This window comes from Phoenix dactylifera, chromosome 18 (assembly GCF_051530095.1).
Source record: "Phoenix dactylifera cultivar Ajwa chromosome 18, Ajwa_hap1_PhDact_Kaust_v1.1, whole genome shotgun sequence".
NCBI lineage: Eukaryota > Viridiplantae > Streptophyta > Magnoliopsida > Arecales > Arecaceae > Phoenix > Phoenix dactylifera.
Window position 1 is genome coordinate 480,142 of NC_143207.1, and position 18,501 is coordinate 498,642.

The 18,501-nt window shown below is 49.0% G+C and overlaps 1 protein-coding gene across 1 annotated transcript; it reads right to left on the reverse strand.

Annotated features, from left to right (window-relative positions):
- Nucleotides 1-8,126: 8,126 nt before the first annotated feature.
- LOC108510800 (uncharacterized protein At2g34160-like) lies at nt 8,127-17,979 on the reverse strand. Its single transcript, XM_088714551.2, has 2 exons — nt 17,446-17,979; nt 8,127-9,231 (listed from the first exon to the last, which is right to left on the reverse strand). The coding sequence occupies exons 1-2, from the start codon at nt 17,572-17,574 to the stop codon at nt 9,103-9,105; spliced, it is 258 nt and encodes an 85-aa protein (XP_088570677.2). The 5' UTR covers nt 17,575-17,979; the 3' UTR covers nt 8,127-9,102.
- Between the last annotated feature and the right edge of the window lie 522 nt (nt 17,980-18,501).

The following is an 18,501-nucleotide window of genomic DNA, read 5'->3' on the forward strand; positions in this document are numbered from 1 at the left end:
CACAGTATTGCTTTCATATCATTCATGATGTTTGTGGGTAACATCCTTGAAAACCCTCACGAGACAACACTCGTCCACTAGGGTAACCTAGGGGTTTAATGGCTTGTTGCACGTGCTAAGTGCAATCGTGATGCCCTACGAAAGTGGGTACATATCTTAGTTTTATGTCTTGACCAACACTTTTTTTGTACTCTCATGTTATTATTTACTCTGAATTGCTAGAGACTAGCAATAAGCTAGTTGGGGGGTATGATGAGAGCATAAAAGTGCGTTATACACGTTGCTTAAATTAATTTTATTGCTAACAAATAATGATAAAAAGGCTGCATTAATTTTATATTTTATTTGGCACAGATTATCGTAAATCAGAGTTTAAATGTGCATTTGGTTGACTTCAAGCCTGATTACACTGGAATAGAATTGAACCTGGTCGAGCACACTTGCACCCGAGGGACACATGGCAGCCATCCGGAGGCAGCACAAGATGGATCCACTAAGGGTCTAATTTCATCATCCGGGAGGATCCAAAAGCCCGCAACGGATCTGTGATTTGATCTCCCGCAACCCCTCATCCAGATCCCGCGATCAAGGCCCTCATCTTCTGCCCGTTTAAGGCGCTTCCCAGCTTCCTCCTTCCGCTTGCGACCCTGTATCCCAGCACCCAGTCATCCGCCAGCGTCCGTCCGCCTCCCAGCAGCGTCCGCGCGTCATCCTCAACCGCGATCGGCTCCCTTGTTTCCGCATCCAAGCATCCCAAACCGTCCACGAGTCCAAGCTTCATCCCCAGCGATCTTTCGAATTTCCAGCACCCGCACGTCGTCCGCGTCCGCGATCACCTCCGGCATCCGCACGTCATCTGCGTTCTCCTCCATAGCATCCGCGAGGAAATCTTTCTGCATCAGGCCTCCCAAGCATCCACCTCCTCCACAGCGGTCCACGATCATCTCCCGGACCTTCCAGCAGCCGCGATCACCTCCACAGCTCCCGCGAGCCCGCGATCACCGCCCGGCCGTCTGCCACCGCCCAGCTTCTTTCCGGCCGTCCACTCCTCTCGCACAACCAGATCTGCAACACGTCCCAGCATCCCGTCTCCACCGTGTCCGCTTCTCCCGTGCTCTCGCCATCTGCCGGACCCACATCCGAGCTCCTCATGAACGCACGCCTCCGCCCGCAATCACCTCCACAGCTTCCTCCCGTCAATCCCGTGGCGGCCTCCAACGTTCACGGATCTACCTCCCGAGATCCCGCACCCGCTTCTCCTCCACTCCATGCTCCGGCAATCTATAAGAAGGGGTGGAGGAAGAACAAGATGAGGGGCTCTCATTCGAAAAAAAAAGGAAGAGAGGAGCGGGGCCGCCTCGCCTGCAGGGGTTGAAAAAAAAAAGAGAAGAAGGAAACAGGGGATGCCCTGTTTCCGAAAAGAAAAAAAGAAAAAAAATAGAGAGAGGAGTAACAGGGGAGAGTCTTTGATGTTGATGGCTAGCTAATCCTTTAGGTGAAGGGTGATGGAGGAACCCTTGATGTATTGCTATCATTGAAGTAAATTCTAAACCTTTAATTCTTATAGATTTATATTTCCAATATATTATGGATTCTTGCATAATTATTTTGTAGATAGTTCTTTAATGGTTTATGTTGATCGACATGTGGACCGCTTTAGTATTTGATTTGTCGTTGATGTAATAGGCACGATAAATGCTTAGAAATAGAGTTCATATGCCCCTAAAATATATCCCATGCTTTGATCTATCTTACATTGATATCTTTAATCAAGAATCGAAGAATTTATTTCTTGAATGCAAAATTATCAAGGGGGATTCCAGATCCCTACTCCATCTTAATCTATCCATACTTTGATTCTCTGTGTATTGATTTGTTTTCTATTTGCAAAACATCATCTTAATCAACAAATTAACTGAATTAATTAATCTGAGATTACGCTAATAATCCATAGATCGTTCTCTGAGGAATCGACCTCGGACTTCCGAGTTATACTACTTGTGCGAATCTCCTGCACTTGGGAGAACAGTTTTATTTTAGCATCATCCTGCAACAAGGATATCAACTAGGAAGTGAGTATATGAATACTCAGTGAGTGGAGTAGAGAGTACTATGCACATGAGACAAGACATAATTATGGCTCGAGGTGAAATCTCAAGAACATATGAGCAGTCATCAATAACAGGATACACATAACTCAACATAAAAAATATGGAGTAAATCATCACAGTATCACCATAATCACAATCAACTCATCTGGAGCATATATAGAATAATCAAATACACATGAATGATACATCATGAACATGCTCAACAAATCATAACACTGAATTGTGTAAATTAGGGTATTAATATGCGAAGTCATCACTAGACAGCTATCGGAAGGTGGGTCTTACACCGCAGGCGAACCACAACAACTTCCTACTATCACATGTATATGCAGAATAAGACACCACACTGATCATGTAAATGCTGGCCAGTATTCAGAACAGAAATTCATAAAATCATCTTATATCTGAATACTAAACGGCACCTCGCGGGGTCTTACTTTGCCCGGCGGCAAGCCATACTGCACCTCGCGGGGTCTTATTATGTCCGGCACAAGCAGATATAAGTCGCAGCACCGGCCGATCCTATGCTTAGGACCGTATCCTCCTTAGGAAGGAACTGGGTTGCGTCCACTCAGGGGACAACTATGTGCATATAGGCCGATGTCTAACCCCATCGACTATAGGTATCCTGTAGATACTGCCAAGCCATGCATAAATGACATAATACACCTTCACAATACTCAACTATAAAGGAGTATAATCAAGACTACCACTCACTCGACCACAATTCAATCATAAACTAACATCAGGGTTGGGAGCGAGGAGTCAAGGGAGTGCAATGCAATTCAATATACCACTGAAAAGGGCTCTACAAGTCTTTGAAATAGAGAAAATGAATTCAATTTACAAAAGAAGTCATTTCACAACTCAGAATCAATTTGATTACTCTTTTAACCCTTGTAATTCCTCTCAATGTTCCCTCAAATGCATGTACAAAATAATCAAGCATGCAGAAACAAGATTATAGAGAAATCTACTACAATAACAATCAATATGCTCAAGTGAAATCAATTCACACTTGGCGGCATTCATGAAAATGAATTAAGAATGCTCATGGTGCAAGGTACAATCATAATCTATGTATCAATCATAAGCATAGAAACTTTAATTGACTCAACTCCCCCTTCTCTAAATCTTTTCTTTTCTTTTTCTTTTTTTCTATTAATTAACTCATCATTTATGTGTATTAGGGACTCCCTTGCATGAGTACAAGGTCCCCCTTAGCCTAATCTAGGCTTAATACCCTATTATGGCATGAAATTCCTTATTTTCCCACCCAGATGAACAGTAACCCGGACCGACAGCCGATTACTTCATCCCGGGTTTGATCTACTTTCCAAACTCCAAACTCTATGAAATTTATACCTAATATTCTACACTTATAGAGGTTTCCAGAATAGTGACATGCATCACCATCGAAGGCCGATTGACCTCCAAAATAATTCGCTGAAATCAGAACTTCGACACAGATTTTCCGCAGTCTCGGAAAATCTTGCCGAAATCCGATTCTCTCTCTCTTAACCACCTCTAAAACCCCTATCTAATCTCTTTATAGCTTCAATTCCATTAGGGGACTAGGTAGGGATGGGGTACTCACCACTTTTTTTCTCTTGTCTTCCCTCCTTCTTCTTCTTCTTCTTCTTCTTCTTCTTCTTCTTCTTCTTCTTCTTCTTCTTCTTCCTTTATTTCCCCTTCTTTTTCCTCTTCTTCTTCACCGCCTAAGACCTCCTCTTCTGCTTTTCTCTATGTCTCCCTCTCTGTTTAATCCCACCGCTACAGCACCCCAAACCCCCCATTTAAATCACATCAAGCATTGTTTACCCTTTGTTTAAAATTATTAAATTTTTATTTTGCCCCTAACACTTCAACGTATCTACTGTCATGCCATTAACTTTTGATTCCATCCAATTTTACCCCTTATATCAATTTTAAGAACTATTCTATCCTTCTTTATATAGAAAAAAAAAAGTTTGAGGTTATTACATCCTCCCCCTTATATAAAATTCGTCCTCAAATTTAAAAGAGTAAATTACCTGATTACTCAAAGAGATGAGGGTACATGCTCTTCATATTCTGCTCCGACTCCCAAGTGCACTCATCAACATTGTGCCGGTGCCATTGAACCTTCACCATACATATTTCTTTATTTCTCAGCTTCCTGATCTAAGTATCAAGAATAGCTACAGGAAGTTCTTCATAAGAAAGGTCTCCCTCTACTGTAACTTCCTGCACTGGTAGCACATGGGATGGATCCGGCACATATTTTCGAAGCATAGATATAAGAAATACTAGATGCACATGGCTGAGGTTTGGAGGCCGTGCTAATTTGTAAGATACATTGCCAACCTTGTCTAGTATCTCAAAGGGGCCAATGTATCGGAGACTAAGCTTGCCCCTCTTTCCAAACCTCATTACTCCTTTCATAGGAGAGATCTTTAAGAAAACATGATCCCCCGTGCCAAACTGCACGACTCCCTTGCATGAGTACAAGGTCCCCCTTAGCCTAATCTAGGCTTAATACCCTATTATGGCATGAAATTCCTTATTTTCCCACCTATATGAACAGTAACCCGGACCGACAACCGGTTACTTCATCCTAGGTTTGATCTACTTTCCAAACTCCAAACTCTATAAAATTTATACCTACTATTCTACACTTATAGGGGTTTCCAAAATGGTGACATGCATCACCATCGGAGGCTGATTGACTCTCAAAACAATTAGCTGAAATCAGAACTTCGACACAGGTTTTCCGCAGTCTCAGAAAATCTTGCCGAAATCCGATTCTCTCTCTCTTAACCACCTCTAAAACCCCTATCTAACCTCTTTACAGCCTCAATTCCATTAGGGGACTAGGTAGGGATGGGGTACTCACCACTTTTTTTCTCTCGTCTTCCCTCCTCCTCCTTCTTCTTCTTCATCTTCTTCTTCTTCCTTTATTTCCCCTTCTTTTTCTTCTTCTTCTTCACCGCCTGAGACCTCCTCTTCTTCTTTTCTCTGTGTCTCCCTCTCTGTTTAATCCCACCGCCACAGCACCCTAAACCCCCTATTTAAATCACATCAAGCAATGTTCACCCTTTGTTTAAAATTATTAAATTCCCATTTTGCCCCTAACACTTCAACGTATCTACTGTTATGCCATTAACTTTTGATTCCTTCCAATTTTACCCCTTATATCAATTTTAAGGACTATTCTATCCTTCTTTATGTAAAAAAAAGAAAAAAATTTGGGGTTATTACACACACGAAGCCCTAGGTAGATCGTCTTCCGCGGGAGTGCTAGCTCGTGTAGGAACGTTGCAATGGCTAAAGCTTTCTCCTTCTAAACACTCAACCTTTGATTGTTCTTCAAGAAGATGGAGGATGGACATGAGGAAGAAGGAGAAGAAGAGATGGAGGCCCTCAGAGAATTTTTTCAGAATTTTCTGAAACCTCTAAATATTGTATTTCTTGAACCCTAGGCATGGGGGTCTTTTATAGCCAAAAGATCCCCCCACGCCTCATACCTAATTTAGCCAATTAATTTGGCTGATAAAATTCCCAAAAAATTCTGATGATTTTGGATCCCTAAAAGATAGGAATTCATGTATCCAAAGTTCAGCCGCAGACCACCCTATTTCATGCCCCATGCAATTCCTACAAATTAGGAAATTCATCTAAATCTTTTTAGGAAGATTTGAGGCGCCATTTTTATATAAAATATAGCCCCACGCCTTCTCTCTTCTCACGCCAATTTTTGGCCAAAAATAAAGAGGATAGGTATGGAAAATATTGGGGATAAATCAAGATGTCATTCTTCCCCAAGAAGATAAGGATGGGTTCCTAAAATTTAGGAATTCTTCTTCTTATCCAATTCTGATTATTTGGACTCATAATCCTCATCAAATAAGGTCTTCTAATTGATTTGGATCAATCCCAATCCAATTGGGTCAAGCTCAATCTACTTAGGTTGAACCCAATCCAATTAGGTCAAACCCTGATGCAGCCCAAATTGAATCCTATTCAATTTGGCTCAACCTAAGCCCAATTACTCAATCAAATTGAGTTCATTAGCAATCTAATTGCTAATTAATCCTCCAATAATTCAATAATTATTTTAATACAACTTTTGCTTAGGATAATTTGTCAATCGAATTGACCAAATTATCCTTGAATGATTCTTAATCATCAATCAGCCATTTGATCAACCTAAAAACTTCTATGCGTGTGACCCCATTGGTTCGAATCTAAGCCGGTAGCACAAGAACAACTTTTTATACTAATCGAAATGACCATCTAGCAATGGTACCCAACGTCCGGATAGACCGAATGATTGCAAAGCAACATTCAAGAACTTTTGGACTATGGTTACCGTATAATTCATCCCTTTGACTCCTAATGCCAGGATGACTTAGAGCTCACTGTCAACCCTATAATTAGTACATCCATTATTTGATTAACTTTAGATATCTCGTGACTCCTCACTGGGATTACCCTGGCCAAGGTTTTGCTAAATAAATCACAAGACATTATCTTCTATTTTCAGGGGGGGTCAAGTCCATCTCGACTCACAACTGACTATGCAAGTACTTGACTGCACCCAGTGACCTTCCGTCACTGAATTAGAAATTCAGGTAGTTCGGTACCAAAGTACAATGAGTTGCTTGCTAGTCATAGGTTACGGTCTCAGGTCAGAAGATCAAACTTATACCCATATCTACTCGGAACATCTCTTGACAGTACAGCGTTCCGAAAATAGTCACGTTCAGTGAAATGTACTCCTACACTTCACCTATGTGGCATACCAGTGCATCCACACTCCTTGGTTAAGAGGATAACCAACGTATATGTCACACAATGACCTAATCTCGATAATGCTGTCGTCGTAGTAACAACATATCATTTGATCGCGAACAGTTTTAAGGACTTGAAGATAAATCTTTCTTTATCATAAAATAAGTCCTGAGGACTTCATCATGTAAGAGTTCATTTGAAGATGTACAATGAAATGATGAATAATGTCAAATAACACTTTATTAATTTATCAATTCATTTATAAAATTCAATCATCAATATGCTAACGATTGACATTTAGGATACAAATCCCAACACTATGCTACTGACGGTTTAGTGTTGTCTTAGACCAATTATGCTCTCGATATTCTTAATCATGCCTAGATGATGGATTGCAAACCCATGGCAACACCTATGATTTCGAAGATGAAGGATTCTAGGAGATCTACACCCTTCTTCGATCCTTTCCATTATCGTAGTATTGTCGGTGCCCTTCAATACTTCACTCTCACCAGGCCGAATTTAGCCTTCAATGTCAACTTCGTATCTCAATTCATGCACACTCCTACTAAAGCCCACTACCAACTGGTTAAGCGTATTCTTCGTTATGTGCAAGGCACAACCACCATGGGCATCCGTCTTCACTCCAACTCCATAGCACACACTACTGCAGAATTAATATGGTTGACACCTCTCCTTCGCGACCTTGGTGTTCCATTGCCCATGATTCCCACACTGTTTTGTGACAAACTTAGCGTTCTCTACCTAACTTATAACCCTGTGCTCCATGCCCGAAGTAAACACATTGAGATCAACTACCACTATGTCAGGGAACGAGTTGCTCTTGGTCTACTTTACACTCAGCATGTGTCCTCTTCCTCTCAAGTAGCTGATATTTTCACTAAGCCCGTCTCCCGCTTTGACCTTGATTAACTACGCACCAAACTGAACCTCATAGATCAGCTCAATCTGTGGGGGAGTATTAGCAATGAATCCTCCTCCCACACTAATGACTCCAACGGCTAGTTTTCCAAACCAGCAAATGCCAACGCAGACTTTCCAAGATGAGCAGCCATGCCTCCTACAATCTCTCCAACAGCTAGAAGTGTAATCTCCTAAAATCTAATTAGCGATGAATCCTCTTCCCAAACCAATGACTCCAATGGCTAGTTTTCCAAACCAGCAAATGCCAATGCAAACTTTTCAAGATAAGCAGCCACGCCTCCTACAATCTATCCAATAGCTAGAAGTGTAATCTCCTAAAATCTCTCAACGGCTAGTCTTCCAATCTTTCCTTCCTAAAATCTCTCAACTATCAATCTTGTAATTATCTTTTCCTTCCTTATCTCAAGGCCTTGTAAATTGCTACAGTGCTTATAAATAACGGCCCAGCCACGACTCTAGGAATTATCAAGAGAGTTCAACTTCAATACAATCTCTTGTTTTCTTTCTTTAGGTTGGTCCCCGAAGCCCGACAGGGTCATGGTGGCAGCTGATCTTCCCCAAAAAGCTCTTATGGCTTCGGAATTTGCTAGGCTAGTTCAGATGATCCGGAGTTCTCATCGCCACCCAGACCCTAAATGGCCGGACATTAGGCGGAGAAAACAGCTGCTAGTGGATGCTGTCAAGCAATCAATAGGAACATCATGAACTACTGAATCAATAAGCATGGCATTGAATTTAATAGTTCAAATTTCCCAGAGAACAAACACTATAATCTCTAGGAACCATTGGTCAGCACCAATCATCTCGAGGGCAAAATCAGATACAAATCTCAGACAGTACGAGTATCACTTGAACATCAAAAACACAGGCATTCTGAGTAGAATCTCAAGCTCACAAGCAGCTGGAGAAAGAGTAAACTGAGAAGAAATGAAAACCAATGCAGTATATATACTATGCTGTGTCCATGTCAGAAGCACTGACTGGAATAATCCCCTGCTCTATCTGATAAGGACTCTGCACACAGAAGAATGATGGATGGGAGACACGGCGAGATAACGCTTCCCGATCATTCCTTGGTTTCTTCTTTACTTTCTTCCTTGGTGTCTTCGTTGGCAGCCTTGCTCTCACCGACTTTGGCAGTGGTTGCAGCATCATTGGAGTTCTCTGTCCCCCCCAGCAGTATCTCGATCTACATTCAAAGAGCTAACGGTAAATCGCAACACATTTCCTTGCATATTTCAAATAAATTGGCAGCATAATCCAGAAATGGCACCTAGGCTTTCCGGACAAGGCGGCCCTTTGTCTCATCTTTGGTGCCAACAGTCGATGTCAGAATCTCTGTTCCCATTACACGCCACAACACACGCGCGCGCACACAAAAAAAAAAAACATTGAGAAAAATCTACCAAGTTTCAGGGTTTACGAAGAGAAGTCGTGTGCCATGATTACTATTCTCAGTAGCCTGGCCATTGTTCTTCAGTATCTCAGCAACGGTAACAACGGGGCCAATAGCTTCAACACACCCAAAATAGGATCAAGAAATCATCAGTGATCATGCCGGGTAGCATTGCTTTCTTCACTTCATTAAGTGTAAATCAAGACGACACGGTATGGATTTTGATATTATTTCTAACGCAAGAATATAATCCAGGAAACTATACTTAAAGATTCAAAAAGGTTTAAGAAAGAAATGGCGACTAAAAACATAGATTCCATAAATGTGAAACAGCCACCAATCCAATTGTTGACATATATAAAAACTTGATTATCTGAAGTCAAGCAGTAACAATCTGATATTTGGCATTATTTATGGGGTTCTTTTATATGAATATCCTTCTAAAAAATTAAATTTACTTGAATACCCTCTTCAAATTTATATTTATTTCTGTACTCCTATGAAATATTGTTTTTGCCCAAATGCCCCTAATATAACAGGTTCTTCTAGCACCGTTAATAAAAATAATTTTATTTTAAGTAAAAATTAAATAAAATTTTGAAATTACTTTTTTGTTTTCCATCATGATTGTGTTATAAATGTTGTTGTTTTTTTTGCACATCTACCCATTAAGAATATTTTAGTTATTTTAATTTGAAACCGTTAATTTTTTAACGGTGTTTGATGGTGTGGATACATATGCAAAAATAAGGCTAAGAAAAGGATAGAATAGCAAGGCAAATATTTTACAAGGATACATGCAAATATCAATTTGAGAGGATATTTATATAAAATTCGTTATTTGGGAGGGTATTCATGTAAAAAAAAATTATTTATATAACAAGTAGATAATCTATGAAATTATATACGAGAAAATACTTGTGGAGCAAAAAAAATTGCAACTAAAAACACGGGTCTAACAAAATCAGCAGTTGTCACACCCTTGAAAAGGTCGGAATGGAGTAACCAATTTTTTTTTCCCTTTGAGTTCTCCCTCTTTTCGGTGTGCGGCACTAGTGTGGAGTTGGCTACCCACCACTAGTCAGCCTCTTGCATGCGCCAAGGCCAGATCAAGCCCCGCATGCATCTTGGCTCGGCTAAAACCCTTGCCAAGATCCTATCCTACCAAGCACACACATAGGCACAAGTCCTTTTAGGGGAAAGAAGGCTTGTATTGCACATACCAACACAAATCCCTCCTCACAAGCCGAGGAGATAGCCACCACATTGGCCCCTCTAAAAACCCCCAGCCAACCTTGGCCCCCCAACCCCAAATAGAACCCTCACAAAACTCCATTTGGTGGACGCATGTACAAGGATAGCTCACCTCTTTCGAACTCCCCTTCAGCCCGCACTTAGGCCTAGGCTTTCCTCCCGAAGCCTCCAAGGAACCCCAAAGTGGTCGGCCAAGGAACCCTCCCTTGGCTCACAAGACTTCCGCAAGGAAGCCTCCTCTTTAGCCTCTGCCAAACATGCCTTGGCCAAGCCCCTTTTGGCCAAGGGCCTGGTGGCCCGGCGCTCCTTTGGCGACCCTCAAAACAGCCCCAAAAGTAGCCTCGCCCAAGCCTCCAAGCTCTCTTTTTTCCAACTCCCTTTGGCTAGAATCCTACCACAAGACCTCAGCCAAAATCCTCTTCATGCATCCGGCTAGGGCCCTTTTATAGCCTACCCTTAGCCGGCTGGTTGCAGCCTCCCTCAAGCTGAACCAATCCGTGTGCAAGCCCTCCACGGCCTCCCATTGGTCAATAGGCCATTCACCCGGATTTGTGCTTCCTTGGCGGTTGAGGAATGTGCTTCCTCCTGCCCAGCTGCCCAGCAGCCTACCCAGCCACCGCCCAATGCACCGCAGCCTGCCAAGTGTCCATGGACAACCCATGTGACTGCCCGCTTGCGGCCTGCTGAGGGGACAGCCCATGTGCAGCTGTCTGCCCCGCCGCCCAGGGCCGCCCGGCGCCCTGGTTCGCCCGCGCGCGCGCCTGCGCGCGGCCATCGCCCTGCACCAGACTTGGCGGGCGCGCTCCTGCGCCTGCGGCTTCTTGCGTGCGCCTGCCTGCGCGCAGCAGTGGCCCGCCCGGCCACTGCTCTAGCCTTGGTCGCTCGGCCGCGCGCGCACCTGCGCGCGGCCTTCTTAGGCTTGGGCGCGCCCCGCGCGCCCTTCGCGCTGCTGCAACTCGGCCGCGCGCGCACTTGTGCGCGGCCCTGCTGATCCACCGAGCGCCCTGCGCCCGGCCCGCCGTCACTGCACGTGCACGCCCCGCGCGCATGCTAGTCAGGATCTGGCTTCGGCCACGCGCCCCTTGCGCGGCCCTCGCGTCCTTCCTACCGTGCGCCCCGCGCACTGCCCTGGCGCAAGGCCCGGCCCTGAGCTCATCTGGCCGCGCGCGCACACGCGCGCGGTCCAGCTCCTCTGCGCGCGCTCCGCGCGCGCCAGCGCCGATCTGCCGTGCGCACACCCGCGCACGGCCCGCCGACTGTGTGCACGCGCCGCGCGCGCACTTCTCTGCTCGGCCTGGCTGCGCGCGCTCCTGCGCACGGTCTACTCACGGCCAAGACTAGGCACACGTCCTCTGCGCATGCCATCCCGAGGCCTGGTGCGTGCGCCTCCTTCGCACGCCGCAGCGTCCGCCCTTCCGTGCGCCGTGCACGGCCTGCAGGTGGCCGACGCCTACGCGCCCCGCGCGCTCTCTTGGCCTCCACGCTTGGCCCATCCATGCGCGCCTTTGCGCATGAGCCAGCGTCCGCGCACGTCTTCGCTGCGTGTGCCCCTGTGCACAAGCTGGATCCGGCCTGTCTCCACTGCACGGGGCCACTGCCGTTTGCGCTATAACCCGCGCACTGTGCAGTGCGCACAAGGCCTGGCCACGGCCAAGTGCTCGGCACGCCTTCTGCGCGCCCGTGGCCATCCTGCGTGCATACGCCTGTGCACGCCCCGGCGCCTGGCCCGGCTGTGCGCCTCCTACGCCCAGCCCGTGCACAGGCCAGCGCCGGCCTTTGGCCACTCGCGTGTGCTCCGCCGCACACTTCCTCGCTCTGCCCGGCCGTGCGCCCATTGCCACGGCCTGCGCATGGCAGAGCCCGTGCACGCCCCGCGCGCGCCAAAGCCAGGGGTGTGACAATCCTCGCCCGGCGGAAGAAGTCGACGCCCTCGTCGACGGCTCCCCTCAAGGCAACCCGGATGGTGGACCTTTACCTCTCGTTGCCTCGCCCGTCCGCATGCCGTCCCGAGGCCTGGTGCGTGCGCCTCCTTCGCACGCCGCAGCGTCCGCCCTTCCATGCGCCGTGCACGGCCTGCAGGTCGCCGACGCCTATGAGCCCCGCGCGCTCTCTTGGCCTCCACGCTTGGCCCATCCACGTGCGCCTTTGCGCATGAGCCAGCGTCCGCACACGTCTCCGTTGCGTGCGCCCCTATGCACAGGCTGGATCCGGCCTGTCTCCACTGCACAGGGCCACTGCCGTTTGCGCTGTAACCTGCGCACTGTGCAGTGCGCACAAGGCCTGGCCACGGCCAAGTGCTCTGGACGCCTTTTGCGCGCCCGTGGCCATCCTGCGTGCATACGCCTGTGCACGCCCCGGCGCCTGGCCCGGCTGTGCGCCTCCTATGCCCAGCCCGTGCACAGGCCAGCACCGGCCTTTGGCCACTCGCGTGTGCTCCGCCGCACACTTCCTCGCTCTGCCCGGCCGTGCGCCCATTGCCACGGCCTGCGCATGGCAGAGCCCGCGCACGCCCCGCGCGCGCCAAAGCCAGGGGTGTGACAATCCTCCCCCGGCGGAAGAAGTCGACGGCTCCCCTCAAGGCAACCCGGATGGTGGACCTTTACCTCTCGTTGCCTCACCCGTCCGCGGCCTTTGCCCACACCTTCGGTCCCATACACGAAAATGGGGTCAAGCCCGCGGCCTTGGACCTTTCTCCCGGTCCCATACCCGGACGATCGTCCAAGTCCACCGTCAAGAACTCCTCCTCGTGGCCGGCCCCTCCGCTCTACTGCGCGACACACGCGCAGCCTGCCCGCTCGCCCAACCTGGGCGCACGCTGGGCCTGGCCAGCCTGATGGCCGACGGAACTACACCATGCCCAGCAGCCCTGCGCGCCTCGGCCTTCTGCTGTGGCCAAGAATCCATGCGCGCGCCCCGCGCGCCGTCCCCGGTCTGGCCTGGGCGTGCCGTGAGCTCTCCTGTGCACGGCCTGGCTGCACAGTGGCCTGGGCACTGCCTTGGCCGCCTGCCAAGGGCTGCGCCCAGGTTTTGCCCTGCCTTGGCCACCCGCCAAGGCCTGGGATGCTGCCGTCCTGCCATCAAGGCTGCTGTGCGCCTCCTGCGGACTGTGCCATGAGCTGCCGCCAATGAGTCCTCCAGGAACCGCTCCCAAGGCGGCTCTGATACCATCTGTCACACCCTTGAAAAGGTCGGAATGGAGTAACCAATTTTTTTCCCTTTGAGTTCTCCCTCTTTTCAGTGTGCGGCACTAGTGTGGAGTTGGCTACCCACCACTAGTCAGCCTCTTGCATGCGCCAAGGCCGGATCAACCCCCGCATGCATCTTGGCTCGGCTAAAACCCTTGCCAAGATCCTATCCTACCAAGCACACACATAGGCACAAGTCCTTTTAGGGGAAAGAAGGCTTGTATTGCACATACCAACACAAATCCCTCCTCAAAAGCCGAGGAGATAGCCACCACATTGGCCCCTCTAAAAACCCCCAACAAACCTTGGCCCCCAACCCCAAATAGAACCCTCACAAAACTCCATTTGGCGGACGCATGTACAAGGATAGCTCACCTCTTTCGAACTCCCCTTCAGCCCGCACTTAGGCCTAGGCTTTCCTCCCGAAGCCTCCAAGGAACCCCAAAGTGGTCGGCCAAGGAACCCTCCCTTGGCTCACAAGACTTCCGCAAGGAAGCCTCCTCTTTGGCCTCTGCCAAACATGCCTTGGCCAAGCCCCTTTTGGCCAAGGGCCAGGTGGCCCGGCGCTCCTTTGGCGACCCTCAAAACAGCCCCAAAAGTAGCCCCGCCCAAGCCTCCAAGCTCTCTTTTTTCCAACTCCCTTTGGCTAGAATCCTACCACAAGACCTCAGCCAAAATCCTCTTCATGCATCCGGCTAGGGCCCTTTTATAGCCTACCCTTAGCCGGCTGGTTGCAGCCTCCCTCAAGCTGAACCAATCCGTGTGCAAGCCCTCCACGGCCTCCCATTGGTCAATAGGCCTTTCACCCGGATTTGTGCTTCCTTGGCGGTTGAGAAATGTGCTTCCTCCTGCCCAGCTGCCCAGCAGCCTGCCCAGCCACCGCTCAATGCATCGCAGCCTGCCAAGTGTCCATGGACAACCCATGTGACTGCCGGCTTGCGGCCTGCTGAGGGTACAGCCCATGTGCAGCTGTCTGCCCCGCCGCCCAGGGCCGCCCGGCGCCCTGGTTTGCCCGCGCGCGCGCGCCCAGGCTCGGCCGCGCGCGCGCCTGCGCGCGGCCATCGCCCTGCGCCAGACTGGGCGGGCGCGCTCCTGCGCCCGCGGCTTCTTGCGCGCGCCTGCCTGCGCGCAGTAGTGGCCCGCCCGGGCACTGCTCTAGCCTTGGTCGCTCGACCGCGCGCGCACCTGCGCGCGGCCTTCTTGGGCTTCAGCGCGCCCCGCGCGCCCTTCGCGCTGTTGTAACTCGGCCGCGCGCGCACTTGTGCGCGGCCCTGCTGATCCACCGAGCGCCCTGCGCCCGGCCCGCCGTCACTGCGCGTGCCCGCCCCGCGCGCACGCTGGTCAGGATCTGGCCTCGGCCACGCGCCCCTTGCGCGGCCCTCGCGTCCTTCCTACCGTGCGCCCCGCGCACTGCCCTGGCGCAAGGCCCGGCCCTGAGCTCATCTGGCCGCGCGCGCACATGCGCGCGGTCCAGCTCCTCTGCGCGCGCTCCGCGCGCGCCAGCGCCGATCTGCCATGCGCACGCCCGCACATGGCCCGCCGACTGTGTGCACGCACCGCGCGCGCACTTCTCTGCTCGGCCTGGCCGCGCGCGCTCCTGCGCACGGTCTGCTCACGACCAAGACTAGGCACGCGTCCTCTGCGCATGCCGTCCCGAGGCCTGGTGCGTGCGCCTCATTCGCACGCCGCAGCGTCCGCCCATCCGTGCGCCGTGCACGGCCTGCAGGTGGCCGACGCCTACGCGCCCCGCGCGCTCTCTTGGCCTCCACGCTTAGCCCATCGACGCGCGCCTTTGCGCATGAGCCAGCGTCCGCGCACGTCTCCGCTGCATGCGCCCCGGTGCACAGGCTGGATCCGGCCTGTCTCCGCTGCACAGGGCCACTGCCGTTTGCGCTGTAACCTGCGCACTGTGCAGTGCGCACAAGGCCTGGCCACGGCCAAGTGCTCGGCTCGCCTTTTGCGCGCCCGTGGCCATCCTGCGTGCATACGCCTGTGCACGCCCCGGCGCCTGGCCCGGCTGTGCGCCTCCTACGCCCAGCCGGTGCACAGGCCAGCGCCGGCCTTTGGCCACTCGCGTGTGCTCCGCCGCACACTTCCTCGCTCTGCCCGGCCGTGTGCCCATTGCCACGCCCTGCGCATGGCAGAGCCCGCGCGCGCCAAAGCCAGGGGTGTGACAGCAGTGGTATCCGTAAAAACCTATTATCCGACCACCAATGCTACCTGTTGGGGGAAAAATGGATCACCCAAAGCGCGTGGTCAAACCGCCGGCACTCAATGGTGAATGCAACAACGGCGAACATGCTCTCAGAGCGCCCGACCTTAGAGCACCCAGTCTCGGCATCGACAACTACAAAGCTCACGACCTCGATCTCGACATGACCTTTGCAGGCACAGTCTCGGTAGAGTTGAGCCCGGTCGACCTCATGACTAGGAAAGACCCAGTCAAAGGGAGAAGCAAACCTCCCCACCACACCGAAAATCAAGCCCTCCATATCCGGGATCAAATCCCGCGATCTCCGCCTCAACAGCTGTCAACATTTGAATGCACCCGATCTCAACGGATCGCCAGCTAGCCCGAAATCTCGGACCGTTATGGTAACTTATTAATTCACGCAATCACACCCGATCGCAGGAAACCGCTACACCCCCTATAAAAAGGGGAGAGAGCTCTAGGGAGGAGATCTCTTCTTCAGCCCCAGCCAATACGTCCTTATATCATTCCTCTGCACTATTTCTTCCCATAAAAAAAACCCCTCTGACTTAAGCATCGGAGGATCGGTGCCGGAAACCCCGGTCACCGACTTCTTGTAGGTCCGCTGGAGACAGCCGTTCGCCGCCAAGCCAGCTGGAGCTCCTCCTCCTTGGTCCACGGTTACCTCTGGGTCCAAATTCCAGCAACACTACCAACCAGATCACTATTTCTAAATTCAAGAGATTAAAAGATAGGCAGTATACTGTACCAAAAAAAAGAAAAAAAGACATGCAAGATAGAACACATTGAAAGACACATTGAACAGATCGAATCAAGGAAACCCTGAAACCAATTATTAGAAAATACCAATAAGAGATTATTTACAGAAGTTATTTCAAAAAATGTAAGGAAAAGAAAAAGATTCACAATACGTTATTTAATATCCTCTTCTCTTCTTCTTTTTTGTTGTTCTACTCATGGAATATCTGAAGATAAAATGGATGGGGAAAAATACAAATACACGGGGAGCGATGGGATCAAGAAAAAGCCAATACCCATTCCCAGCGCAGAGAGCTCGATCTCATTGTACTGCTGCATGTAACCTCTGCAAGTTAATTCCATAATAACGAAATAAGTCCCCAAAAAATCCACAGAATTAGTATCCCTAGAATGGAAATTTAAATCGTAGATCGCCAAACAGGGAAACAACAGAGATGGCAACCCTTACATCGCAAGAATCCAGATCAAGAAAAAAAAATTCAGTAAAAAGAAGAAAAAGGAAGGAATAGAAAAGAAGAGAAGGAAAGAACAAGCCCACTAACACATAAATCACTAGCAAAAAAGATTAACGAAGAGGGGAGAAAAATTCTGAACTCGACCGGAACCTGAATAAACCACTAATCGAGAAACGATCTCATCTCAAGAATCAATATGTAGCAAGAGATGAAAGAAAGATCGCCTCAGAAAACTAAAGAAGACCATCAAGAAATCAACTCATGGCAGGGATTCATGTTCCAATCCTCCTAACCAAAGAACGGATGGCTAAGAAAGAGATCAGAACCCGAATTTCTAGAGAGGGAGGGAAAAGACCTTGGCGAGATTGACGTAGAAGTAGAGCGGCTTCTTGTTGGTGGAGACCTGGATGCGGTTATTCTTTCCCGGCGCCGCCGCCGCTGCCGTTGGGTCCTTCACCGCCTCCGCGACCATTACCGAATCCATCTCTCTCCTCTCTTCTCTTCTCTCCTCTCCTCTTTCTGTGGGGAAGAGGCGAAAGAAGAAATCTCGGGTCTCGCTCTCTCGAAGGGATGAGTGCCGAGAAGTGCCCCCAGGGGCAAGGGCGCTAAAATTGGCGCCGCTCCAGGGGAGAATCCCCAGTCACAGAGAGCCACGTGTGGCGATGTTGCAGGCAGAGGTGGTTTCCTTTCTTCAGTAGCTATTTGATGTGCCGTACGAGGCGGTTATTTCCGTTACGATCCACGATTGGACGAATTCGTCCCCATCTCTCTGCGTTTGCCCCAAATAATCCTTCGGGATTGCTGACTTTTTTTTTAATGCTGCAGTTTTTTGTTGTTTGTTATTATCGAAGTTAAAAGCTAAAGATTGTTATTTTGGCCTTAGAGTTATGGTTGCAGCAATTTGTTGTGCCCATTCAAACTTAGTATGATTTAGAGCAAAGTTAGTGGATAGGTGTTCGATTCTAAGCTTTGCTACATATCACAATTATAAATTCTCATACAAATTGGTATAAATATTAAGTCTGCTAAGTATTCAATGTCAAAATAATTGGCTAGAGGAGCAAACTTTTTTCCTAATTCTAAATGTTGGAAAATTTGAAGTTTTCATATGTTCTTGGTGGTAGGCTATACTCGTTGGGCTTTAGCCTTGTAAGCTATGAGTTCCAAACTATTAGATTTTTTCGGCTTAGGTCCTTCGAACCCTTCCAACATAGATTATGATGTCAAGTTCAAATTTTAGTCAATTCAAGTATCTTTTCATGAAAAATATATTAGACAATTAAGTCAAGCATGTGCATTCTTATCTTTCTATGATAATTGAGTTCCATTTCCATACTTACATTCTCTATATTTATCCGATTCTTTTATTATTGACTTTCATTATTCCACATACTATATTGTTGTTTCTAGG

Bases quoted from the DNA above. Each gene is read 5' to 3' on its own strand.
- LOC108510800 (XM_088714551.2), bottom strand. From the start codon at position 17,574: ATGGATTCGGTAATGGTCGCGGAGGCGGTGAAGGACCCAACGGCAGCG. The intron at 9,232-17,445 runs GTCTTTTCCCTC...GAAACTTGGTAG, and splicing joins TCTACGTCAATCTCGCCAAG to ATTTTTCTCAATGTTTTTTT.